We start from the raw sequence: 19,122 nt of genomic DNA, 5'->3' as shown, positions 1-19,122 counted from the left end.
CCAGAGGTCTCTGATCTAGAAATCAGAACCCCCAGGTCCTTTTCCAAAACCTGGGTTATTCACTCCGTCAGGAGTAATACTACACGTGGCGTTGGCAAAGCCCAGCTCAGGCTGAGCAGAGCTCAGGCCCACTCAGTCCTGTCCTTTGTGGATACTAACTGCTTAAGAAAAAGGTAGCATCTAGGGGTCTATACATCCCTCTGACCAGTTCCACAGGCTCAGCCCCAATGTGTGTGTGTGTGTGTGTGTGACACTGTTTATGCTTGGATGAGAACACAGTCCTCTCTCTCTCTCTCTCTCACACACACACACACCCTGCAGTATAAGTAGTCATTTTCAGGACTGGTGCTATACTTTTATAAAAGAAACATAATGGCAGGGGCACCTGGGTGGCTCAGTCGGCTAAGTGTCCGCCTCTGACTCCCAGCGTCCTGGGTTCAAACCCTTTGAAGGGCTCTCTGCTAAGCAGGGAGTCTGTTTCTCTTTCTCCCTCTGCTGTTCCCCCTGCTTGTGTTCTCTTGTGCTCTCTGTCAAATAAACAAACTTTTTAAAAATCTTGCAAGATTTTATTAAAAAAAAAAAGGTAGAGAAGCAGCAATGCCCACTTTATATAAAAGATAATGTCAAGCTTCGAGAATGTCAAGCTTCTGGAGCTCCTTGGAGCTGTAGCACCTCCAAACTCTTCCCAAAGACGGTCTTGGCTTTTGTGTCACTGAAAGGACCCATAAGGTGATCCTCCCCCTCTGGACACAGGTCTGGGTTGCACTTCCTCATTCCCCTCCTGGTTGGATGAGATCATGTGACTAATTCTGGCTAATCAGTTGTGAGCAGGAGGAACATGGCTCAATTCTGAGCTGAGACCGTTGAATGTTGGATGAGAGTCCCCACAGTTCTGCTTTCCTGATTCAGCTGCTGTAGAAGCCTGCTTTGAGATAAAATGTGTATCAGTCTGAGTTCCTGAGAATCTCCCTCCCACCAACAACCTGCCTTGTACATGTAATAGGAAATTTGGGCATGGTGGGATGGGGAGGAGCTTAACCTCAGCATCATCTAACTTAACTTGACGGAGCCATCCACTCCCATTATCACCCTGAGACAATCTCTGCAGAAGGAATTTTGCTCCAAGCACGGAGGCCACAATATAGAAGTCCAGCACTAAGGAGAGGATCGTGGGTAATATTCTCTCCTATACCTATTGTCAGAGTTCACAGCCTTTTCCTCATTACTTACATTTTTTTAAATGTATTTTAAAATCTAAATTTTATTTATTTATTTACTTATTTGAGAGAGAGCAGGGAGAGGGCAGAGGGATAAGGAGAGACTCCTCAAGCAGATTTCCTACTAAGCCTGGCATGGGGTTCAGTCTCACAATCTTGAGATCATGACCTGAGCCCAAAACCAAGAGTCTGATACTCAAATGACTGAGCCACCCAGGCGTTCCTCCTTACTTAAATTTTGACAATAGTAATAGCTGTTAATGATTAATTATTTATTATGTTTATAGGCAAGGCACAGGGCCGGGTTGTTATTGTTGTTTTTTTAATCTAAGTACCTATTTGCAACCTGAACAGGGCACCCTCCAACATCATGAGTGATTTAATTGCTAGCTGGAAGGATGTTTGGTGGTCCTCCCTGATGACTCTGTGGCATGTCTGCCTGGTGGTCCCCGCTCTTTTTTTCCTCTTTTAAATGTGCCTGTGCTGTGCCCGGTGCTGGAAATAGAGCAGTTAATTATACAGACACAGCCCTGCCCTCCTGGAACTCAAAAGTCTAGTGGAGAAAACAGATGAGTCGGCAGATGATTTCCACTCAGTCTAATAGGAGCCAAATGGTGCTAAGGTTGGGCAGGTCTAAAGAGTCCTTAGAGGTAGCCCAGAACACAGCCTCGTAGGGCTGGAGACTTGAAGAATGGATAGGTGGCAAGAAGAACAAATGATCCCAATAGAAGAGACAGTATTTGCAAGGGCTTGGAGACTGGAGGCGGGTTCAAGGCAGTAGATAACTATGACTGGGAGTTGAGCAGGGGAATGTGGAGGGGAGGAGGCTGGAGAGTTAAGCCAAAGCAGATCGTGCAAGAGCTGGAAAGGCACCAGTAAGAAGCAGAGAGCCACTGAAAGTCTGTGAGCAAGGGAAGTAACAAGTTCAGATTTGCTTTTGAGAATGATCCCCGAGCCTGTTTCCTCATCTATATGATGGGGATAATAATAGCACCAGAGAGCCGTCTGGAGAATTAAAGGAGATAATGATGTAGACAGTACCTGGCACATAGGTCATTATTCATTCAGCTAAGAGTCCCTTCCGTTGGGAAGTCTCGTGCATTGCTCCGTGTTGACTGTAATCACATTCTGTTACACAGTAACTACTTATTTACTTATGCAGTTACCTCCCAAACTAAGAAATGAAATGATCCAGGGAGAAGACTACCTCCTTATCCTTTCTGTGTTTCCTGTCCCCATGACAACGCCCAGCACATATTGAGCACTCGGTCAGTGGTGCCCAGGGACTGAACAGTGAAAGAGCGAAAACATCAAAGGGACAAGACGGGAGGGGGGGGCGGAAGGGGTTTCGAAGGGGGGTCAGGGCGTACCGCGTTTCACCACAAGAGCGCGCGCTCTGTTCCGCCGAGAGCTCAGGGCTGCTGGGGAAGGGCGGGCATCCTGGCGCCCAGATCACCTTCCAGGACCTTTCTCTAAGGCAATGCGAAGATAGTCGCTTTCTCAGGTCAAATGAATAGCGAATAATCGAAGTGTTTTGAAAACTGCACCCGCAGCGCCGATGTTAAGGCCTGCCTCTATCACCGTCAGTCCTTAGGGTTTTGACTCCGGCCGTCCTTTCCCGAGCCGCTTGGATCTTTGTGGAAGGTGGGGGGGGGGGGGGCACGTCTGTGTGAGGGATTAGCATGGTCTTGCATCCTGATCCCTAAGTTTGCAAACTTTCCCAGTCCGAGTCACTGTCATCCGGACTGGGAACCCACCAGATCGCCCCCCTCAAGGAGCGCAAGTGGGTGTCAGGACAAGTGAAACAGGTCCCTTTGAGAGGGAAGCTATCGGGACAATTTCAGGGAAGGCGAGTGAAGGAGATCTGGGAGGGCGCGGGAGAGGAAGTAAAAGCGAGGAGGAATGACGAAACTCTGGGGAGGCAGGGGTTAAGCTGGACTTGGCCCGGAGGAGGAAAGGGCGGAGCCAATGCTCGGGAGGCGGCTCTCGCCGCGGCTTCGCGAAAACAACAGGCTGCCCGGGGCAAGGACGGGGTTAAGGGGGCGGGTCCAGGGGGAAGCCACGTGCCGAAGCGAGAGGCGATTGGCTCTTCCGGCGTTGTTTGTGAGCGGCCATTGGCGACGTCGGAGCGCCGCGACGAGCCGATTGGCCGGGGCTTGGAGGACTGCCCGCCCGGGGGGCGGGGAGGAGGCTGCAGGTCCCAGTCGCTGGGCCGGGCTGGGCCGGGCTGGGCCGAGCTGGGCCGAGCTGAGCGCCGGCGCTGCCCGCTGGAGGACCGGAGGCCGAGCCCAAGCTGCGGCCGCTGCTGCCGCCGCCGCCGCCACCATGCGCTGGGTCCGCGCTCTGCTGAAGAATGCGTCGCTGGCAGGAGCGCCCAAGTACATCGAACACTTCAGCAAGTTCTCCCCGTCCCCGCTGTCCATAAAGCAGTTTCTGGACTTTGGTACGGAGTGGGTGGGGTGGGGGCGGCTGGCCGTGGGGGCCCGCGGAGCTCGGGGGGCGGTGAGGGAGGGGGCCCTGGCCTTGAAAATTAACGCGGAGAAGAGAGGCCCTGCGTGACAGGGAAAGGTTGCTGGGGTACAGTCAGGGAAGAGTTAAGGCGGTGGGGGGAGGAGGGGCAGGAACTGTCCCTGAAAGGGTTAAGGTATCCTGGGGAAAAGCTCTATACTGGGCTGTCAGTGAGAAGTAGGGGCACTGAGAAGGAGGGGTCTAAGTATCTCCCTGGGCTTTGTGAAAGGTCTTGTCCAGTAAGGCACAGCAAGGAGGTGATGTTAGGGCAGGAAGGAAGTGGGGTATATCCAGACAGAAAGGGTTAATGGTGGTTGTCCTAGTGACTCAGAGTGTTGGAGAAGAAATGGGGCAGGGATGCTGGTGGGAGTAACAGACAAGGCGGGATTAGGAGGTGCAGACAGCTGGAAGGAGACCTGGGCTGGGGTGGGCACCCTGGGGTCAGGTGGGGACCCAGCTCTTTAACAAAAATGTCAACAGGAGGGAGGTGGCTGATGAGCACACCCCGACCCACTGAAGAAACCCCAGCTGGCCCAGTAGGCAAGGACACTTGAAGAGCAAATCTGTTTGGGCCTGGCTTCCTGTCCCCAACCCGGTGGAGGCCTGGAGCACCATGAAGTGGAGTCAGAAGGCTTGCAGCCTTGGCAGCCCCTAGATTCCTGGGCCAGTTCACCCACCAGCAATGCCCTGGGGTTGCCTCTGGAGCAGAAGCAAGGCTGTGCCACTGTGGCCACTGAAACAGGCATTGTGTGGGCCCTGTCCCCTGTCTGTCTACGCGGCATTTCCCTGGTGCCAGCTGGGGATTAGGACGGGGTGCCCAGGTCTCTCCGGAGTTGAAGAGACAGTGCCTGGCTCAAGTTACAGCTGCGTCACTGAGGGGAGAGGGTGGGGAGGAGGCAACCAGGACACAGGGCCCCTGTTCTTCAGGACTTGTCTGCCTGTCCCCCTGCCCTGTTTGAGCTCCCCCCATGTAGAAAAGCCCCCTGGGCCCGTTGTCAGCCACCAGTAGCTGTCCAGTCCAAACTGGACCCCAATTATAGAAATGGGCTAGGTGAGGCTTACAGTAGAGTTTGGTCCACTTGTAGTGCAGTGGGGGAAACAGATCTTCAGAAGGGTAGTCACATGCTCTAGGTGGCAGACTTGGTGGCAGGAAAGCAGAGCTTAGACTAGCATCTAGCTCTTCTGACTCTAGGCCATGGCCTTGGTCTACCACTCCCGTCTTCATCTTGAAGCCAGACCAAGGACCAAGACATTTGGGCTCCCATCCTTGGGCTCCCATCCTTGGGCTCTGTGGGCTCTTGGGCTCCCATGTGGGCATTAATGCAGGGACAGCTCTACATTAGTCAACGAGACCAGCCTGGGTGAAGACAGACTGGGCCAGAAAGAATGCTGGGGCCCCACAGATGCCATGGGCCAGGCACAGTGCCCCTCAGCCAGGCCCAGACCTGGGAAGGCATGGTCTTCCCGGGTTCCTCTGCCCACTGGATCCACCCCTCTCTACTCCTTCCACCTCTCAAGGCGAGTGTCTGCTAGGAGAGGCAGAAAGTGAAGAAGGGAGGTAACTGAGGCCAGAGCTGGCTCCAGATGGGCCTGGGAATGGCACTGTCCCCTGTGGTTGAAGGCAAGCAGGCTTGGGGTGGGGGACACAAGCTTGGAAAGGGTTGGGCAGGGTGGCGTGGCGGTGGGCGCACTGCAGGAGATCAAGAGAGCTGCTCTGCTCTGTGCCCTTGGTCACTTCTCTGAACCCTCAGGAAATGAAGGATTTAATCGACCTAACCTCTGGCTCCCGTGGTTTGCAGGTCTGTGGGCTCACCTCTCTCTCTCCCTCTCTCTCTCTCTGTCTCTCTCTCTCTCCCTCCCTCAGGGTCCAGCAATGCCTGTGAGAAAACCTCATTCACCTTCCTTAGGCAGGAGCTGCCCGTGCGTCTGGCCAACATCATGAAAGAGATCAACCTGCTTCCTGACCGAGTGCTGAGCACACCCTCGGTGCAGCTGGTCCAGAGCTGGTGAGACCCCCAGCCAGGTCCCTGTACCTCCCACTCTGCTGCCAGATGCCCCTGGGCTCCCAGAGTCTCTGTGCTCTCAGCAGCCTTGAGGGGGGTGGGGACAGAGGGGAAGCACAGGGGCTCCAAGAGGCTGGAGAGTTGCCCCAAGGTCAAGTGGAATACTAGGCAAGAGCAGGGAGTGAGCTAAAGCTCCTAGCCTCCGTGTTTACCAGCCCTATGCTTACCACTCTTCCTTTCTCCAGAAACCCAGGGTCCACCCGGGGAATTGTTTTCACAGCCAAAACCCAAACCATGCCAGTATCAGCGTTTACCACCAGCTCTGGTTCTGAACACCCAGCACCTATTAGGTCCTATTTACCTGGGGACAGGCCACATTATAGGGAAACAGAAACAGGAAGAAACGAATTTTCACATGATATAATCCAAGCTACAAGTCAGACTGTTTTGGATGTTGAGAAACACTCAGACACAGGGATGGCATCGTACCCAGCCCCGAGAACTTTGGAGGGGCAAAGACCAAAAGTTGTTCTGGTAGCAGAAGGAAATCCTCAGTAAAGCTTCCTCTAAAAGTCTTCCCAGGTTAAGTAATTGAATGACAGACACCAACGGCTGGTCACATGAGGAACAAACAAGAGTTTGCTGTGTGACTGGCACGCCAATGGCGAATCCTGGTTGGTCTTTGGTGGCCCTTGTGCCAAAACGCTTTGCCGGTTCTCCTGGCTGTGGTGCCCTGTTGGATTTAGGAGCAGGGGTCTGCACCTGCTGCAAGCCCAGTGCCGTGTCGGAGGCAGGAAAGCAGCAGCAGGTACCCTCCGGGAGCTACAGAGATGGTAGATGGTGGTGGGAGCAGGGAGCTTACAAAGAGTTACTTTTACTGAAGAACGAAAATGTTATTTAAAAAGTCACATGGGTTGGGGCTTTTTTCCTCCTCATGGTGGAAGTATAACCTGTCCGCCTGGACATTTGGAAGACACGGGAAAACAGACCGAAGAGAGTGCCAGCCACTACCCTCGCCATAACCAAACGCTAGTTGGGTTTCAGAAGGTCGTAGTGGTGTGCTTCTAGCATTTTTTCTATGCATAGATGTACGCAGAGGCAGGACTTAATCTGGTTTAATGAGATTCGGGAAGGACAGTGGCGGTGCACAAGGCCAGGCTCCTAGCAGGCGCACACTGGGTGTCAGGTGAAGCAGAGAGTTGTGGGGAAGTTGAAGTGGATGCATAGAGGAGGTGACACGTCTCCAGGCCTTCCAGGGGGCCGGAGTGAGCCTAGACCTAGAAAGACGGGAAGGGCATTCCAGGCCTCGGAGCTGCCTGTGCCCGGGTGTGGAGGCAGGCAGGGGCCCAGCGAGGGCCTCTGGGACCTGACTCTGTGCCAGCAGCACTGTTTGGTGCAAGCTGTGAAGGGGGACAGGGACAGAGGGCAGGGACTGGCATTCCTATAGCCCAACCAGGTCACCCCTCGCTGGGCCCTGGCCCTCGGAGGTGTGGGACATCTGAGCCAAACAGCATTTCCCAGCGCGGGGTGGTGGGGAAGTCATGGTGTGGAGACAGAAGGTGCCATCTGTTTGCCCGCTTATCCTCCAGCTCTGCCCGGCTGACTGGCCTGGCTGCCTCTCTGGTGAGCCCCTGATGCCAGGACAGGCCCTTTCATGCCCCTCCCTGGACGCTGTGTTCCTAGGAGAGCTGGGGGATGCGTGTCGGGATGTGGGGGAGCTGCTGAACTGCCCGTGACTCCCCCAGGAGAGGCCATTTCTGAAAACCAGATACGCATGTATGGGCTGGGCCTGGCCTTTCTTTCCTTGAAGCTTCTAAATCATGCCCAGGAACAGCAGGACAGAGCGAAGTTAGACAAGAGAGAGCACTTCCCGGTGGTTGATTCAGCTGAGAACAGGCCGTGGGATTGCTAGAATGTCCTGACACACTGACCAGAGCCTGCTGAGATTGTTTCCGGGGAATGGGCGTCATTGGCTGCAGCAAGAAAGCCTGAGGTCCGAAGGGAGGAGGGACTTTGTGCTGGGGATGAGGTGGCCGCCTGTGAGAGAGGACAGACCCCCTCTAGGAGAACCTGCTGCCGGCTTAAATGCAGAAGTGGTGGCGGTGGGCAGGTTGGCATGAGAGGAGGGGGGCAGCATACCAAGGAGCCTGGCAAGAGGGCCTCTACCCTCAGAGGCTGACGAGTAAGGAGTGAATGCTCCCCTTTGGAAAATAGAAAAGCCCGGTATAAATGCTGTTCGTAGTGGAAGTGATACGAAGTGGGGAGGCTGGTGGAGTTATTACTCAGCTGCAGTGAGGTTCTAGGCAAGAGTCACTGAGGATGAGGTGAGCATTCCTGGGGGGGGGGTTGGTTTTTTTTTTTTTTTTTAAGATTTTCTTTATTTGACAGACAGAGATCACAAGTAGACAGAGAGGCAGGCAGAGAGAGAGGAGGAAGCAGTCTCCCCACTGAGCAGAGAGCCCGATGCGGGGCTCGATCCCAGGACCCTGAGATCATGACCTGAGCCGAAGGCAGAGGCTTTAACCCACTGAGCCAGCCATGCGCCCCAAGCATTCCTGGTTTTAAATAAACCTGGTGAATTGTTTCAACCAGACAGATCTGGTGTGGAGGGAGCCCGTTTTGGAGGTGCCTAGAAGGCAGTAGGAAGCCGTGGCTGTTGACTTCACTGTCATCGTGCTTGCCTTGGAGGTGTGGCTTTGCTGCTTGCTGGACCCTTAATCCTTGGCAGACTCCCGGCCTCTCTGAGCCTCAGCTTTCTCACCTGTAAAATGGGGATCTGCTCTGTTTCTAAGGGCAGATGCTACCATTTGATGCAAAAGTGTGCAGAACTGTGTCAACACAAGCCATGTCCCCGAGCTTCGCCATAGATGTGAGTGTGGCCAAGGTTCTCTGGGACAATGTGGTCCTCACAGCAATGGTGATGGTGAAAGCAAACAGACCTGGAGGGCCTGTCATGCGTCAGGTACTGTTCTAGGCATGTCCACATGTTCCCTCAATTAGCCTTGCTGACAGCCTTCTGTGGGAGGCCTTGTCATTTCTCCCATTTCATAGATGAGCAGACTGAGGTTCAGAGAGGTTAGGACATGTGTGTGAGATCACTCAGGCAGCAGGTGGGAGAGCTGAGACTCCTGCCTAAGGCTGTGTGACCTGGTGGCCACACTTGTGAGCAGAGAGGTCCGAGTGCTGGGTTCTGGGGCGGTGACCCGGATCAGAGATTGCCAAACTCCCCGAGCGAGGCCTTGGGAGGGTAGGGTTCACCTTAGTGGAATGCGCTTGCTGGCTTGGGATGTGAGAGCACGAGCAGGCGAGAAAGGCAGTGTCAGGAGGGCGTGGAGCTGGTAGGAGCATGCTTCCAGAAAGTGGGGGTTAAGTGAGAGTCGCAGGGTAGAATCAGAGGACAGTGAGTCTCCTGTCACAGAGGTCTTGCCGGGTCTGTAGGGAAAAGGGCTAGAGGCAGTGTGGCCAGCAGCCTCTCATGATCTCTCCCTCCAATGGGCAAACCCAGCCTGCGGGAGACCTGCACCCCCACCCTGTGGGAACCACAGCCCTTGAGAAGAACCAGTGCCATGGCGGTGGCCCCAGGGACCAGTGCCGCGCCAGGCATGGAGTTGGGGTTGGAATCTCACGCTCGCTGAACCCCTTGGCCTCTCTTTCCATAACCGGAGTCGAGACTGAGGATGTCAGAGTGGTACTGCTGTAAACCCCATTTTCGAGCCAGGGACTGGAGTGGCTCAGTGGCCTCTGTGGGGCACGGCCGGCCACGGGACCCAAATGTGCCTGGCTCAGGGCCTGCACTCAGCTCCCCCACAGAAAGCAGCTTCCAGACGAGGGACAGGTCTGCCACCGCCCCCTCCTCACATAGCCACTGCCTTGTTCACGCTCCTTATCTGCCACGGCTGTGGGCGCTAGTGCATGGTGTGCACACACACACACACACTTACACATGCTACTGGTTACACGCCCCCTCCACCTCCTCATACAGTCCCCCCCTGCCTCCCGAATCGGCTCTGGGCAGTCTTGAAAGCCCCAGAAGGCAGGAGGCCTGGGCGGCCTGATTTGGGGCTGAGGTGAGCAGGCGCAGGCCTTTCCTGGGGCAGCTACATTGGGTTACCACTGCCTGCTGGGCCTGCTCTGTCCAGCTGACGGTGGAGGTAAGCACCACATCTGTCATTACTCCAGGCTTCAGGCCTCCTAGGTCCAAGCCCTGTTCTTTCCCTTCAGGTCAGCGAGGTGGGCAGCCCAGCAGCCAGTGTTCCTCCTCAGTGTCTCCCCCTTTAGGACCAGATCTTTCCTGAGAGTGACATCTGGGGTGCCAGGCCTTGGCGGGCTCCACGCCAGGGCCAGCATCCTCTGGGAAGATCCTTCCCATCTTGTTGCCTCCCAGCCGAGAGCCCATGTGGAACTACTCCCTGGAAGGAACAGCCCTTCGAGGGAGGCAGGCAGGGGTCCTCACTGTGGTTCATCGTCCAGGAGATGGAGGCCCGAGGCTGGCAGCCCTCCCCCTGCCGTGCCAGCGGGCACTGCTCATTGTCCATCCATCCTGCTGCCCTTTGCTCTACTTCCTGGCCGTGTGACCAGGCCCCGCTTCTGTTCCCTGGGGCCCATTAGGCAGCCTCAGGGGTGGTGCCGGCAGCTAGCCCGCTGTCCCCAGCCCTGCACCTCGTGGCCCAGCAGGCAGGGCCTCCTAGCTCCCACCCCTCTGTCCCTGCCTGCCCCCACAGCTCTACCCCACCCCCCATCTTAGGAAGGTGTTCTGAGCCCTGCTCTCCAGCTGGTTTCCTCCCCTCCCTCTACCTACCCCAGCCTTACACACTTGCAGGTTCTCGCCCCAAATCCCCTCACCATCCCAGACTCAGGAGCCTGAAGCTTGATTCTGGGCTTGGGGGCAGGGGCAGGGCAGGGATTTGGAGGCACATTGCCTGCGAGAGAGAAGTCCGGCTCTGCACGGAGACCGCCTTCTCTGTAGAATGAGGGCAGCACGAGCACCCACCGCACAGGGTGTCACGGAGGTCAGACTAGGGCAGCCGGCAGGCGCAGAGCTGAGCGCTGTCCGAGGCCGGGGGCAACCGGGGCAACCGTTGCATCGGCAGCCGCGCTGTCAGGGCCGGTGTGGATGGTGAACGGTTGGCCATGAGGTGTCGGTGGGGAGTCAGACAGACATCGGTTTGAATCCCAGTGCTGCCCCTCACTGTGGGGCCTGGGCCATATCACCTGCTTTCTCTAAGCCAGTTTCCGGCTACAAAAAGGGGACTACCCCATGCTCCGCAAAGCTGCTGGGGGAGGGGAGACCCTGGGTATACTCTGGGCACAGGCAGGCACTAGCAGGCACCTACCCTCCAGGAAGCTTGAGGCCCTGCCTTTGGGGCGCCTCTCTGATTGTCTGCTGTGGCTGAAGGGATGGGGGAGACTGGTCTCTCCTGCCGGGTGGGGAGAGCAGGCAGGGAGCACCAGGGCTAGGACGGCCCCGTTCATGCCATCCACAGCATGAAGGCTTTCCAGAGCAGGACTTGGAACCTGCAGCCAGTACGACCAGGAGGAGGGTGTTGGGTACCCTGTGGGGGCTCAGAGGACATGCTCAGCAGTGGCCGGTGTGTAAACCACCATTTATAACAGGCACATGCATCCCGAGAGTGCTCACTGCGTGGCAGGCACAGGGCTGAGTATCACCTTTGGCCCTCACCGCAAGGCAGTGATGGAAGGAGCTACGAAACCTCCACTTCCCTGAGGTGGAAACTCAGGCCCAGAGAGGCTTCATGACTTACCCAGGTCACACAGCCCCGAGGGACAAGCCAGGACTGGGACTCAGCAGAGCCAGTGCCACAGCTAGCGCCCCCCACCTTCTCCTCTAGTGTCCAAAGTGAGAGCAGCGGGGGAGAGGTGAAGGGGGACGGGTGCTCTGGGCAGAGGGGCCCTCAGGGACGCCGAAGTGAGCATTCTGAGCAGACACGGTGCAGGGCAGTGACAAGAGTGTGGGGGACTGAGTCTCACCACACCGCCTCCCAGCCTGATGACTACTTCGGGCCTCAGTTTAGGGGCCTGTGAAATGGGGCTAATTTCTGCCTTTCTGACCTGCCAAGGTCAAAGCACTGTTGTACACAGGAATGCATGTACCATATAAGGCCCTTTTCTAGGGAGACCCTTAGGCCACAGAGCTCAGTCCCAGGGCTCTTGGCAGCCCCCACCTCCTGCTGGCTGCAGATGTTTCTGCCAGAGTGTGGCCATCTCCAGAACAACCCGTGGACTGGGCATGGTAGCGGGGGAACAGTGGGGGTTCTGGCTTACAGGAGCAGGGGGACAGTAGCTCTAGGTCGGCGCTGTCTGCTGCCACAGGCTGGCCCCCTGCTTCCCAGCACTCCCCTGGTTCCCCAGCTCTTCTAGGTCCTGGGGCAATTCGGCCTCCCACCAGGCCTGCAGATGGGAGGCTGTGGGGGTCCACACACTCCTGCTGGGCCTTTGGAGTAGAGTGGACTGTCTTGGCTCTCCGTGGGCTCTGCCCCCCAACCCCTGCCACAGTCAGAGCTGGGCATGCCTTTCCCCACTTCTGTGTCCTTCCCAACCCCCCGTTTGAAATCTACTTCCTTAGGCAGACCACACAGCCCCTGAGCAGGTGCCCAGAATGGTAGGCACTAATCTTCACTGAGCCCCCGCTCTGTGAAGTGCCCTGGGCCAATCACTCTGCCAGGCGTGCCCCAGGGGATGCAGCGGGAACCCTGGGGGCAAATACTAGGATCAGTTTCCGTGAAGGGCCTCCAGGAGGTTAAGTGACTTGCCCCAGCCTTCCCTCCTGGCCAGTAATCCACAAGACCCCGGGGACGGGATGATCCCTGGTGCCCTCCGAAGACTGCTATTCTTAGATTGCACAGCAAAGGTGCTAGGAGGGGGACCGGCAAATGAGAGATGTTCTTGCATAACTTACTGTGTTGTCAGGGAGACTCGCATGCAGATGAAATGAATTGAGAAAAAGTGTGGTGTAGCCTGTCGGGCAGGGTGGCTCTGTGTGGGTAGGGGTGAGGCAGGCGCGGGGGCAGCTGAGTTCATTGGGAAGGGAGCCCGGCTTGGCCTGGAGCTGAATGGCACCCCCTCCAATGCACACAGGTATGTCCAAAGCCTCCTGGACATCATGGTGTTCCTAGATAAGGACCCGGAGGACCATCATACGCTGAGCCAGTGAGTGAAGGCCCCAGTGGGGGGTCAGGAGGGCAGGGGCAGGCGAAGGGCCCTGGGTCACAGCCCCAAGGCAGAAATGTGCAGGAGGATGGGAGAAATGATCCCTGTCCTCACGGATATCTAGTCTGCGGGTGAGTTAGCCCCTGGCCTCCATGGCCCTGGGTCTGATTAGGGAGATCCAAGCTCCTGCCCCTGAGGGGCTCCCCTGGCCGTTGGGCAGGTGGTGGGACACTCAGGGCGGGCTTGGGAAGCAGCAGGGAGGACACTATGTCTCTCAGGTTGGGAGGGGTCCTATGAACAAAGACTGGTGGAGAGGAGGTCAGAAGTGGGGGAGAGTCTGGGGGCGCCCCCAGTTTGGGACTAAGCCGCCATGCCCTGCAGGTTCACGGACGCCCTGGTCACCATCCGGAACCGCCACAACGACGTGGTGCCCACCATGGCGCAGGGCGTGCTGGAGTACAAGGACACGTACGGCGATGACCCGGTCTCCAACCAGAATATCCAGTACTTTCTGGACCGCTTCTACCTCAGCCGCATCTCCATCCGCATGCTCATCAACCAGCACAGTGAGCAGGGCCGGGGTGCTTGGGACCGAGCGCACCTCCCTGGCTTCATGGTGGCCTGAGTGGGGGTGGTGGGTAGGAGGGAAGCCCCACCAACAGCTCCCTGCCTTCTCGCCTGCAGCCCTGATTTTTGATGGCAGCACCAACCCAGCCCACCCCAAACACATTGGCAGCATCGACCCAAACTGCAATGTCTCCGAGGTGGTAAAGGGTAAGATGTCCCCACCATGCTGGCCCACAGAGGAGCCCCAGAGACCCCCTCTGACTGCCTTGCCAGAGGATGTGCCGTTCCCCCGTGGGTAGGGGCCTCGTCTGCTTGGGTTTAATGTTGGGGATGCCTTGTACCAGGAGGACTGGTACAGGAGGACTGCCTGTTGGGTTGGACCATCCCATTCCCTGAATAGCTACTGTCTTCTCTCAGATGCCTACGATATGGCCAAGCTCCTGTGTGACAAGTATTACATGGCCTCGCCTGACTTGGAGATCCAGGAGATCAACAGTGAGTGAGGGAGGCTCTGTGTGTGTGTGTGTGTCTGTCTGTGTGTGTCTGTCTGTCTGTCTAAGGGCTCTGGAGAGAAAGATGAGATGGGGAGTCAGGAAAAGAACGGGGTGAGGGGGAAAAAAAAGGAAAAGAACTGGTTGGGACAGAAGCAGAGCTATTATTGACATATTATTAGCAGTATTATTACTAATACATTTGCTAAGTAAACATTGTTAAACAGTAAACATGCCACAGAAGGTTGCTCTTCTCATGGAGGTCACGTTCTTGATGCCAGGGAGACTGGGGAAGGGGGCCATTAGCCAGTGAGCAGATAACCCACAAGCTAATTTCAGATGGTGACAAGTGACAGGGAGGAGACAAGATGAGATCATGTGACAGCGATGAGGTGGAGCAGTGTATTTACTAAGGTGTCGGTTTGGGTGCCTTTTCAGAATCCAGGCGACAGTGGCATAATTAAGAGAGAGGTTTCCCTCTTTGAAGCCCCTGGGGTGGGACAGTCGGCTCCCCACCCTTATATCTTGGCTCCAGCTGGAGAAGGGGAAGGGGTTGGAGACAGAGGCGAAGGCATGCAGGGCCCATGGGCCACACACAGGAGCTGGGATGTTGTGTGCAGCAGGGAAGCCCGTTGAAGGGTTCGAAGCACGGTGATGCCAGGGTCTGATGTTTGTTTAAAGATACTTAGAGGTTGGAGGGGGTGGGCAAGACCTCAGGAAGACCAGTTAGGAGGTCACTGCAGGAATCCAGGGGACGGAAAGGCAGCAAAGATGGAAAGAAGGGGGTAGATTGGATAAATATTTTGGAGATGGAGAGGTTAGGACTTGCTGAGGAACCAGGGTTTTAGGGAAAGGAGGATCAGCGATCTGGAAGTTTCCCTACCCTTTCCCTCCCCTACCTGTTCCTCAGCCACCCCCTGCCTGTGTGCCACAAACCTGAGGGCTTTTGTGCCTGGAAGTCACGCTGCCCACATCTTTAAGGCCCAGTTCAAGTCCAGATCCTCTGAAAAGCCTTCCTGGACTTTCCAGAAAACATGATTAGGCACCCAGCCCCCTGGGGTGTACCTCTGTCATGCACTGTCACTGGCTGAATGACTTGGAGGCATGGGGCACCCACGTGGCTTGGTTGGGCGTCTGCCTTTGGCTTGGGTCATGATCCCGGGATCCTGGGATGGAGCTCTGCATTGGGCTCCCTGCTCAGTGTGGGCAGCGGTGGTGCGGGGGGGATCCGCTACTCCCTTTCCCCCTGCTTTTGCTGTCTCTCTCTCTCTCTGTTAAATAAATAAAATCTCTTCAAATAAATGAATAAATAACTTGGGGGCAGAGATGGAAGGACAGAGACAGGCCACATTCCTTCAGTATCCCTAGGGTCAAGCACAGGGCCTGGCACGTAGCTCTGGGTACCATGCCCAAGGTTAAAGTCACTCAGGCCTTTGTCTAGACTTAAATTTCCGAGACCGTAGGGCTGAATTTTATTCATCTTTATGCCCTGCTGCCCAGCACAGGGCCCGAGATTCCTTCATTCGCTAATCCATGCCCAGTCATTGAGCCCCTGCTGCAAACAGAGCTCTGTGCCAGGCACCAGGAGAAGACACACAGCCTCTCACACCAAGAAGCTCTTGAGGCTAGAGCGATCCTCGAGAGGCAGAGTGCCGGGGTCAGAACCGTGTGTGGCAGCCCTCCCCTCTCCCCACTGGATTTTAAAGCTCTCCAGGGCCTCTGGGGTCCAGGTGAATGCTAGTAGACTGGATGTAGGCTGGATAGATATTTTTTGAATGGATGAAGGGGCTACAGGAACAGTGGGTGAGTGGAAGGCTGAATCTGGACTCCGAATTCATGGGTAGACGGGATGGATGCATGTTGGGACAGATGCGTAGTTGAGGGACAGTTGGATGGTTGAATGGACATTGGAAGGGTAGCTAGAGGAATTAGGGGATGTTGCACGGATACAATGGTTGGATGGATGGACGAACAGGTGGATGGACAGACACCGTGTGATGGATGGATACTGTATGGATAGACAGGTGGGTGAACAAATGCTAGAGGATAAATGGGTGATTGGTTGAGTGCTGGGTGCTAGGTGTTGCGTCAGTGAACGCTGAATGGTGACCTCTTGACAATTTCCTGATCCTCGGTCTTGACTTCCCCAGCAGCGTCCAACTCTGAACAGCCAATTCACATGGTCTATGTCCCCTCTCACCTCTACCACATGCTTTTCGAACTCTTCAAGGTAAGGGGGCGGGGATGGTCCTCTGCAGCCTTGGGGGATGGTTAGGGCTAGGCCACTCTCACTCATCTCTTCTGCCTCTCCCTCCACAGAATGCCATGCGTGCCACTGTGGAAAGCCACGAGTCCAGCCTAGTCCTCCCACCTATCAAGGTCATGGTGGCCTTGGGTGAGGAAGATCTGTCCATCAAAGTATGTGGCCCTTGATTTGGGGGCCGGAGAGCAGTGGGATGGGGACTTGCGCCCCTGGCAGGAAATGGGCTCAGAGGAGACCCTGGGGATGGGGACGACCAAGAGGTCAGGGGTGTCAGGGCGGGGGCGTGAGCACTGAAGCAATGTCTGTCTCCCCCAGATGAGTGACCGAGGTGGGGGAGTCCCCCTGCGGAAGATCGAGCGACTCTTTAGCTACATGTACTCCACGGCGCCCACCCCCCAGCCTGGCACCGGAGGGACCCCACTGGTGAGATGGTTTCCCTCCAGTGCCCCCTGCCTCCTAAGGCCTCCTGCCTTTTCTCCTCTTCTCATCAAACTGTCACTCTCCCTGTCTCTCACCTCCTCACCTCCTGTGGGCTTTGTTCTTGCGTAGCTGTAGGAGCATCGGTCACCTCTCCCAGTCTGGGCCCCCCTGCTCCTCCCACACCCCCCAGACTGCAGCAACCCCCCAACCTGAGCTGCGGGTGTCTATCTGTCTCTCCTCATTTCTCCCAGTGGCACCCCACAGAGTTCACTCATCAGCAGCTCTGTCATTCCCAGGAGAGCAGGTGGGGCTGGGTTTGGGAACTTGAGACCCAGGAGCCCCGAGACCTGTCCACACCCGCTGGCTCCCAGGGCTGAGCTCCTCTGTCACCCCTGTTGACTACCACCCACGGCTGGGACTGCTCAGCCTTTCTGGCTCCACCAGACTGACTGCCCTGGGAATCCTTTGGCCCGACCCCAACTCAGCATATTGGTCCCTTTGCTCCGGGAGGCCCAGACCCGCCTCCTGGTCACTCTCCCTTCCCGCCCCCTTGTAGGCTGGCTTCGGGTACGGGCTCCCCATCTCCCGCCTCTATGCCAAGTACTTCCAGGGAGACCTGCAGCTCTTCTCCATGGAGGGCTTTGGGACCGACGCGGTCATCTATCTCAAGGTGAGGGTCCTGGTGCAGGGACCAGCTCGCGGGCTGTGCTGGCAGGTCAGCCTGCTGCTAGGTTCCGTCTCCACCCCTCCACTCCTTCCAGACTGAGAATCAGAGCAAAGCTACCGTTCCCAGCCTGCAGACATCCCCACCTCGGCAGGCAGTCCTTGGTCTGTGACTAGGACCCCTGTTTTGGGGACCTTTGACTTCTTATATGCAGAAGGAAGGGGGGCTGCCATAGAGAACTTGTCATTCACCTCAGGACCAGACTGAGACCCAGAGTTCGTGATCTTGTTCAAGGTCACAGTCCACCTTACCTCTGCCTCCCTGACCCTTTGAGTGAGTAGCCTTCTGGAACGGGCAGGAACAAGGCACAGAAGGGACAGGTCCTTTCCTGGGTCTTTCTGGGCCAGGGTTCGTTGTCTCAGCCAGTGTGTGGCACCTAGCTGGGCTGACTCAGACACGGCGCAGGTCATGGTCTGACACCCCCACAACCCACCCCGGGAAAAGGGTGATTGACCAAGACGTGGGTGAGGCACTGGGAAGGAGGATGGGCTGACCCTGGTGCTCTCCAGGCCCTGTCCACGGACTCAGTGGAACGCCTGCCCGTCTACAACAAGTCAGCCTGGCGCCACTACCAGACCATCCAGGAGGCTGGCGACTGGTGTGTGCCCAGCACAGAGCCGAAGAACACGTCCACATACCGGGTCAGCTAAGGGCTGCCCTGCTCCCCTGCACCTGAGAGGACGGACTGTTGTCTCTGGGATTGGCCACCACGGTGACCCTCCTCTTCCCCTGCCTCGTGGGGGGAGGGCTCTCTCTAATGACCAGCTTCTGTCTCTTTGGAAGTCACTGCGGTGACCAGTCTGTGGTCTAAGTGCCAATCTCCATCTTCCTGGAGACCCCTTGGTGGTCTCCCTGGTGTTTGGTCTCTGTGGGCGGTGCCTAAGGATGGGGGGACGTCTCCATCATGATGTGGGGGGATGTCCCAGAGTCGTTTCCATGGCAGTGCTCCTTCTGAGACCAGAGCTGCCACTTTTCTTCCAGGGGTCCTGGGTCCCCCTCACTGCCGTCCATAGCCCTGGCCTTCCAAGCGGACACCCTGCTTGCCTTATCCCCCACCCCGGCCCATGCAGGGACTCCAGTCCTGGCCCAGGGTCAGCGCTAGCCAGGGGCCAGTGTCCCTGGGTAGAGAAAGGGGTTGCCCCCTCGGGCCCCTGTTTGGGGACATGGTCCTGCAGCCTCTCCCTCTACCCTAGGCTTGAAGGTGAAGGTTAGGAGGGAACAGTTCTCACTCAGAGCACACCCTTAAAGTGGAGGACCTGGGGAGGACCCAGAGATCAGCTGTTTCGCCACACTGGTCAGAGCCCCTCAGGCGCCTCCCGAGGCCCTCCCCGGCATGTCCTCACACGTACACGGCCCCTTGCCCACCCCACACCCACACGGTCCCGCCTGAGCTCCAGACCCCCGCTCCCCCCGTGCCTGGACATGCACGTGCTTGGGGTGGCTTTCTCCCTAGAATGCTCTATGTACATAGTTAGTTTTGTAGCCCCGAAAAGTCCCCACCCTTCCCCTTAGCACACGGGGGTTAAAGTGGTGTGCTCCTCCCAGTGGCTGTGACGATGACCCGTGACATCCGCAGTAAAGAGGAGATTGAATGAGACGGTGGCCTGGCTGCTTTCCTGGGGTGGGAGGGGGAGGGGAGAGATCCACAGGCACAGAGGCACGCAGACCAGACCGCAGACCCTGTGACTGCCGTATGATGCACTCGGGATACCCAGCCCAGGGCATGACTCAGGGCGTCCCACAAGCACACCGCCAGGCAGAG

At 56.7% G+C, this 19,122-nt stretch overlaps 1 protein-coding gene across 2 annotated transcripts; it reads left to right on the top strand.

Annotated features, from left to right (window-relative positions):
• Positions 1-3,380: 3,380 nt before the first annotated feature.
• On the top strand, positions 3,381-18,957 carry PDK2 (pyruvate dehydrogenase kinase 2). 2 transcript variants are annotated; one of them, XM_082704688.1, is made up of 11 exons: positions 3,381-3,660; positions 5,590-5,731; positions 12,824-12,895; positions 13,277-13,461; positions 13,580-13,669; positions 13,880-13,957; positions 16,104-16,183; positions 16,273-16,371; positions 16,532-16,639; positions 17,193-17,306; positions 17,870-18,957. In XM_082704688.1, exons 1-11 carry the CDS (start codon positions 3,543-3,545, stop codon positions 18,008-18,010), a joined length of 1,227 nt encoding a protein of 408 aa, XP_082560814.1. In that variant the 5' UTR covers positions 3,381-3,542; the 3' UTR covers positions 18,011-18,957. The 2 variants fall into 2 exon arrangements, with proteins under 2 accessions (XP_082560814.1, XP_082560815.1); XM_082704689.1 differs by having other exon boundaries at positions 3,397-3,660; positions 16,107-16,183.
• The last annotated feature ends 165 nt before the right edge of the window (positions 18,958-19,122 follow it).

The sequence above is a fragment of the Mustela nivalis genome (assembly GCF_964662115.1).
Source record: "Mustela nivalis genome assembly, chromosome: 17".
Lineage (NCBI taxonomy): Eukaryota > Metazoa > Chordata > Mammalia > Carnivora > Mustelidae > Mustela > Mustela nivalis.
This window is presented reverse-complemented; position numbering and strand designations above follow the sequence as displayed.

Excerpts from the sequence above, each read along its gene's own strand:
- PDK2 (XM_082704688.1), top strand. The coding sequence starts at position 3,543 with ATGCGCTGGGTCCGCGCTCTGCTGAAGAATGCGTCGCTGGCAGGAGCG. Across the intron at positions 13,670-13,879 it reads TGTCTCCGAGGTGGTAAAGG|ATGCCTACGATATGGCCAAG; the intron begins GTAAGATGTCCC and ends GTCTTCTCTCAG. Across the intron at positions 17,307-17,869 it reads ACGCGGTCATCTATCTCAAG|GCCCTGTCCACGGACTCAGT; the intron begins GTGAGGGTCCTG and ends GGTGCTCTCCAG.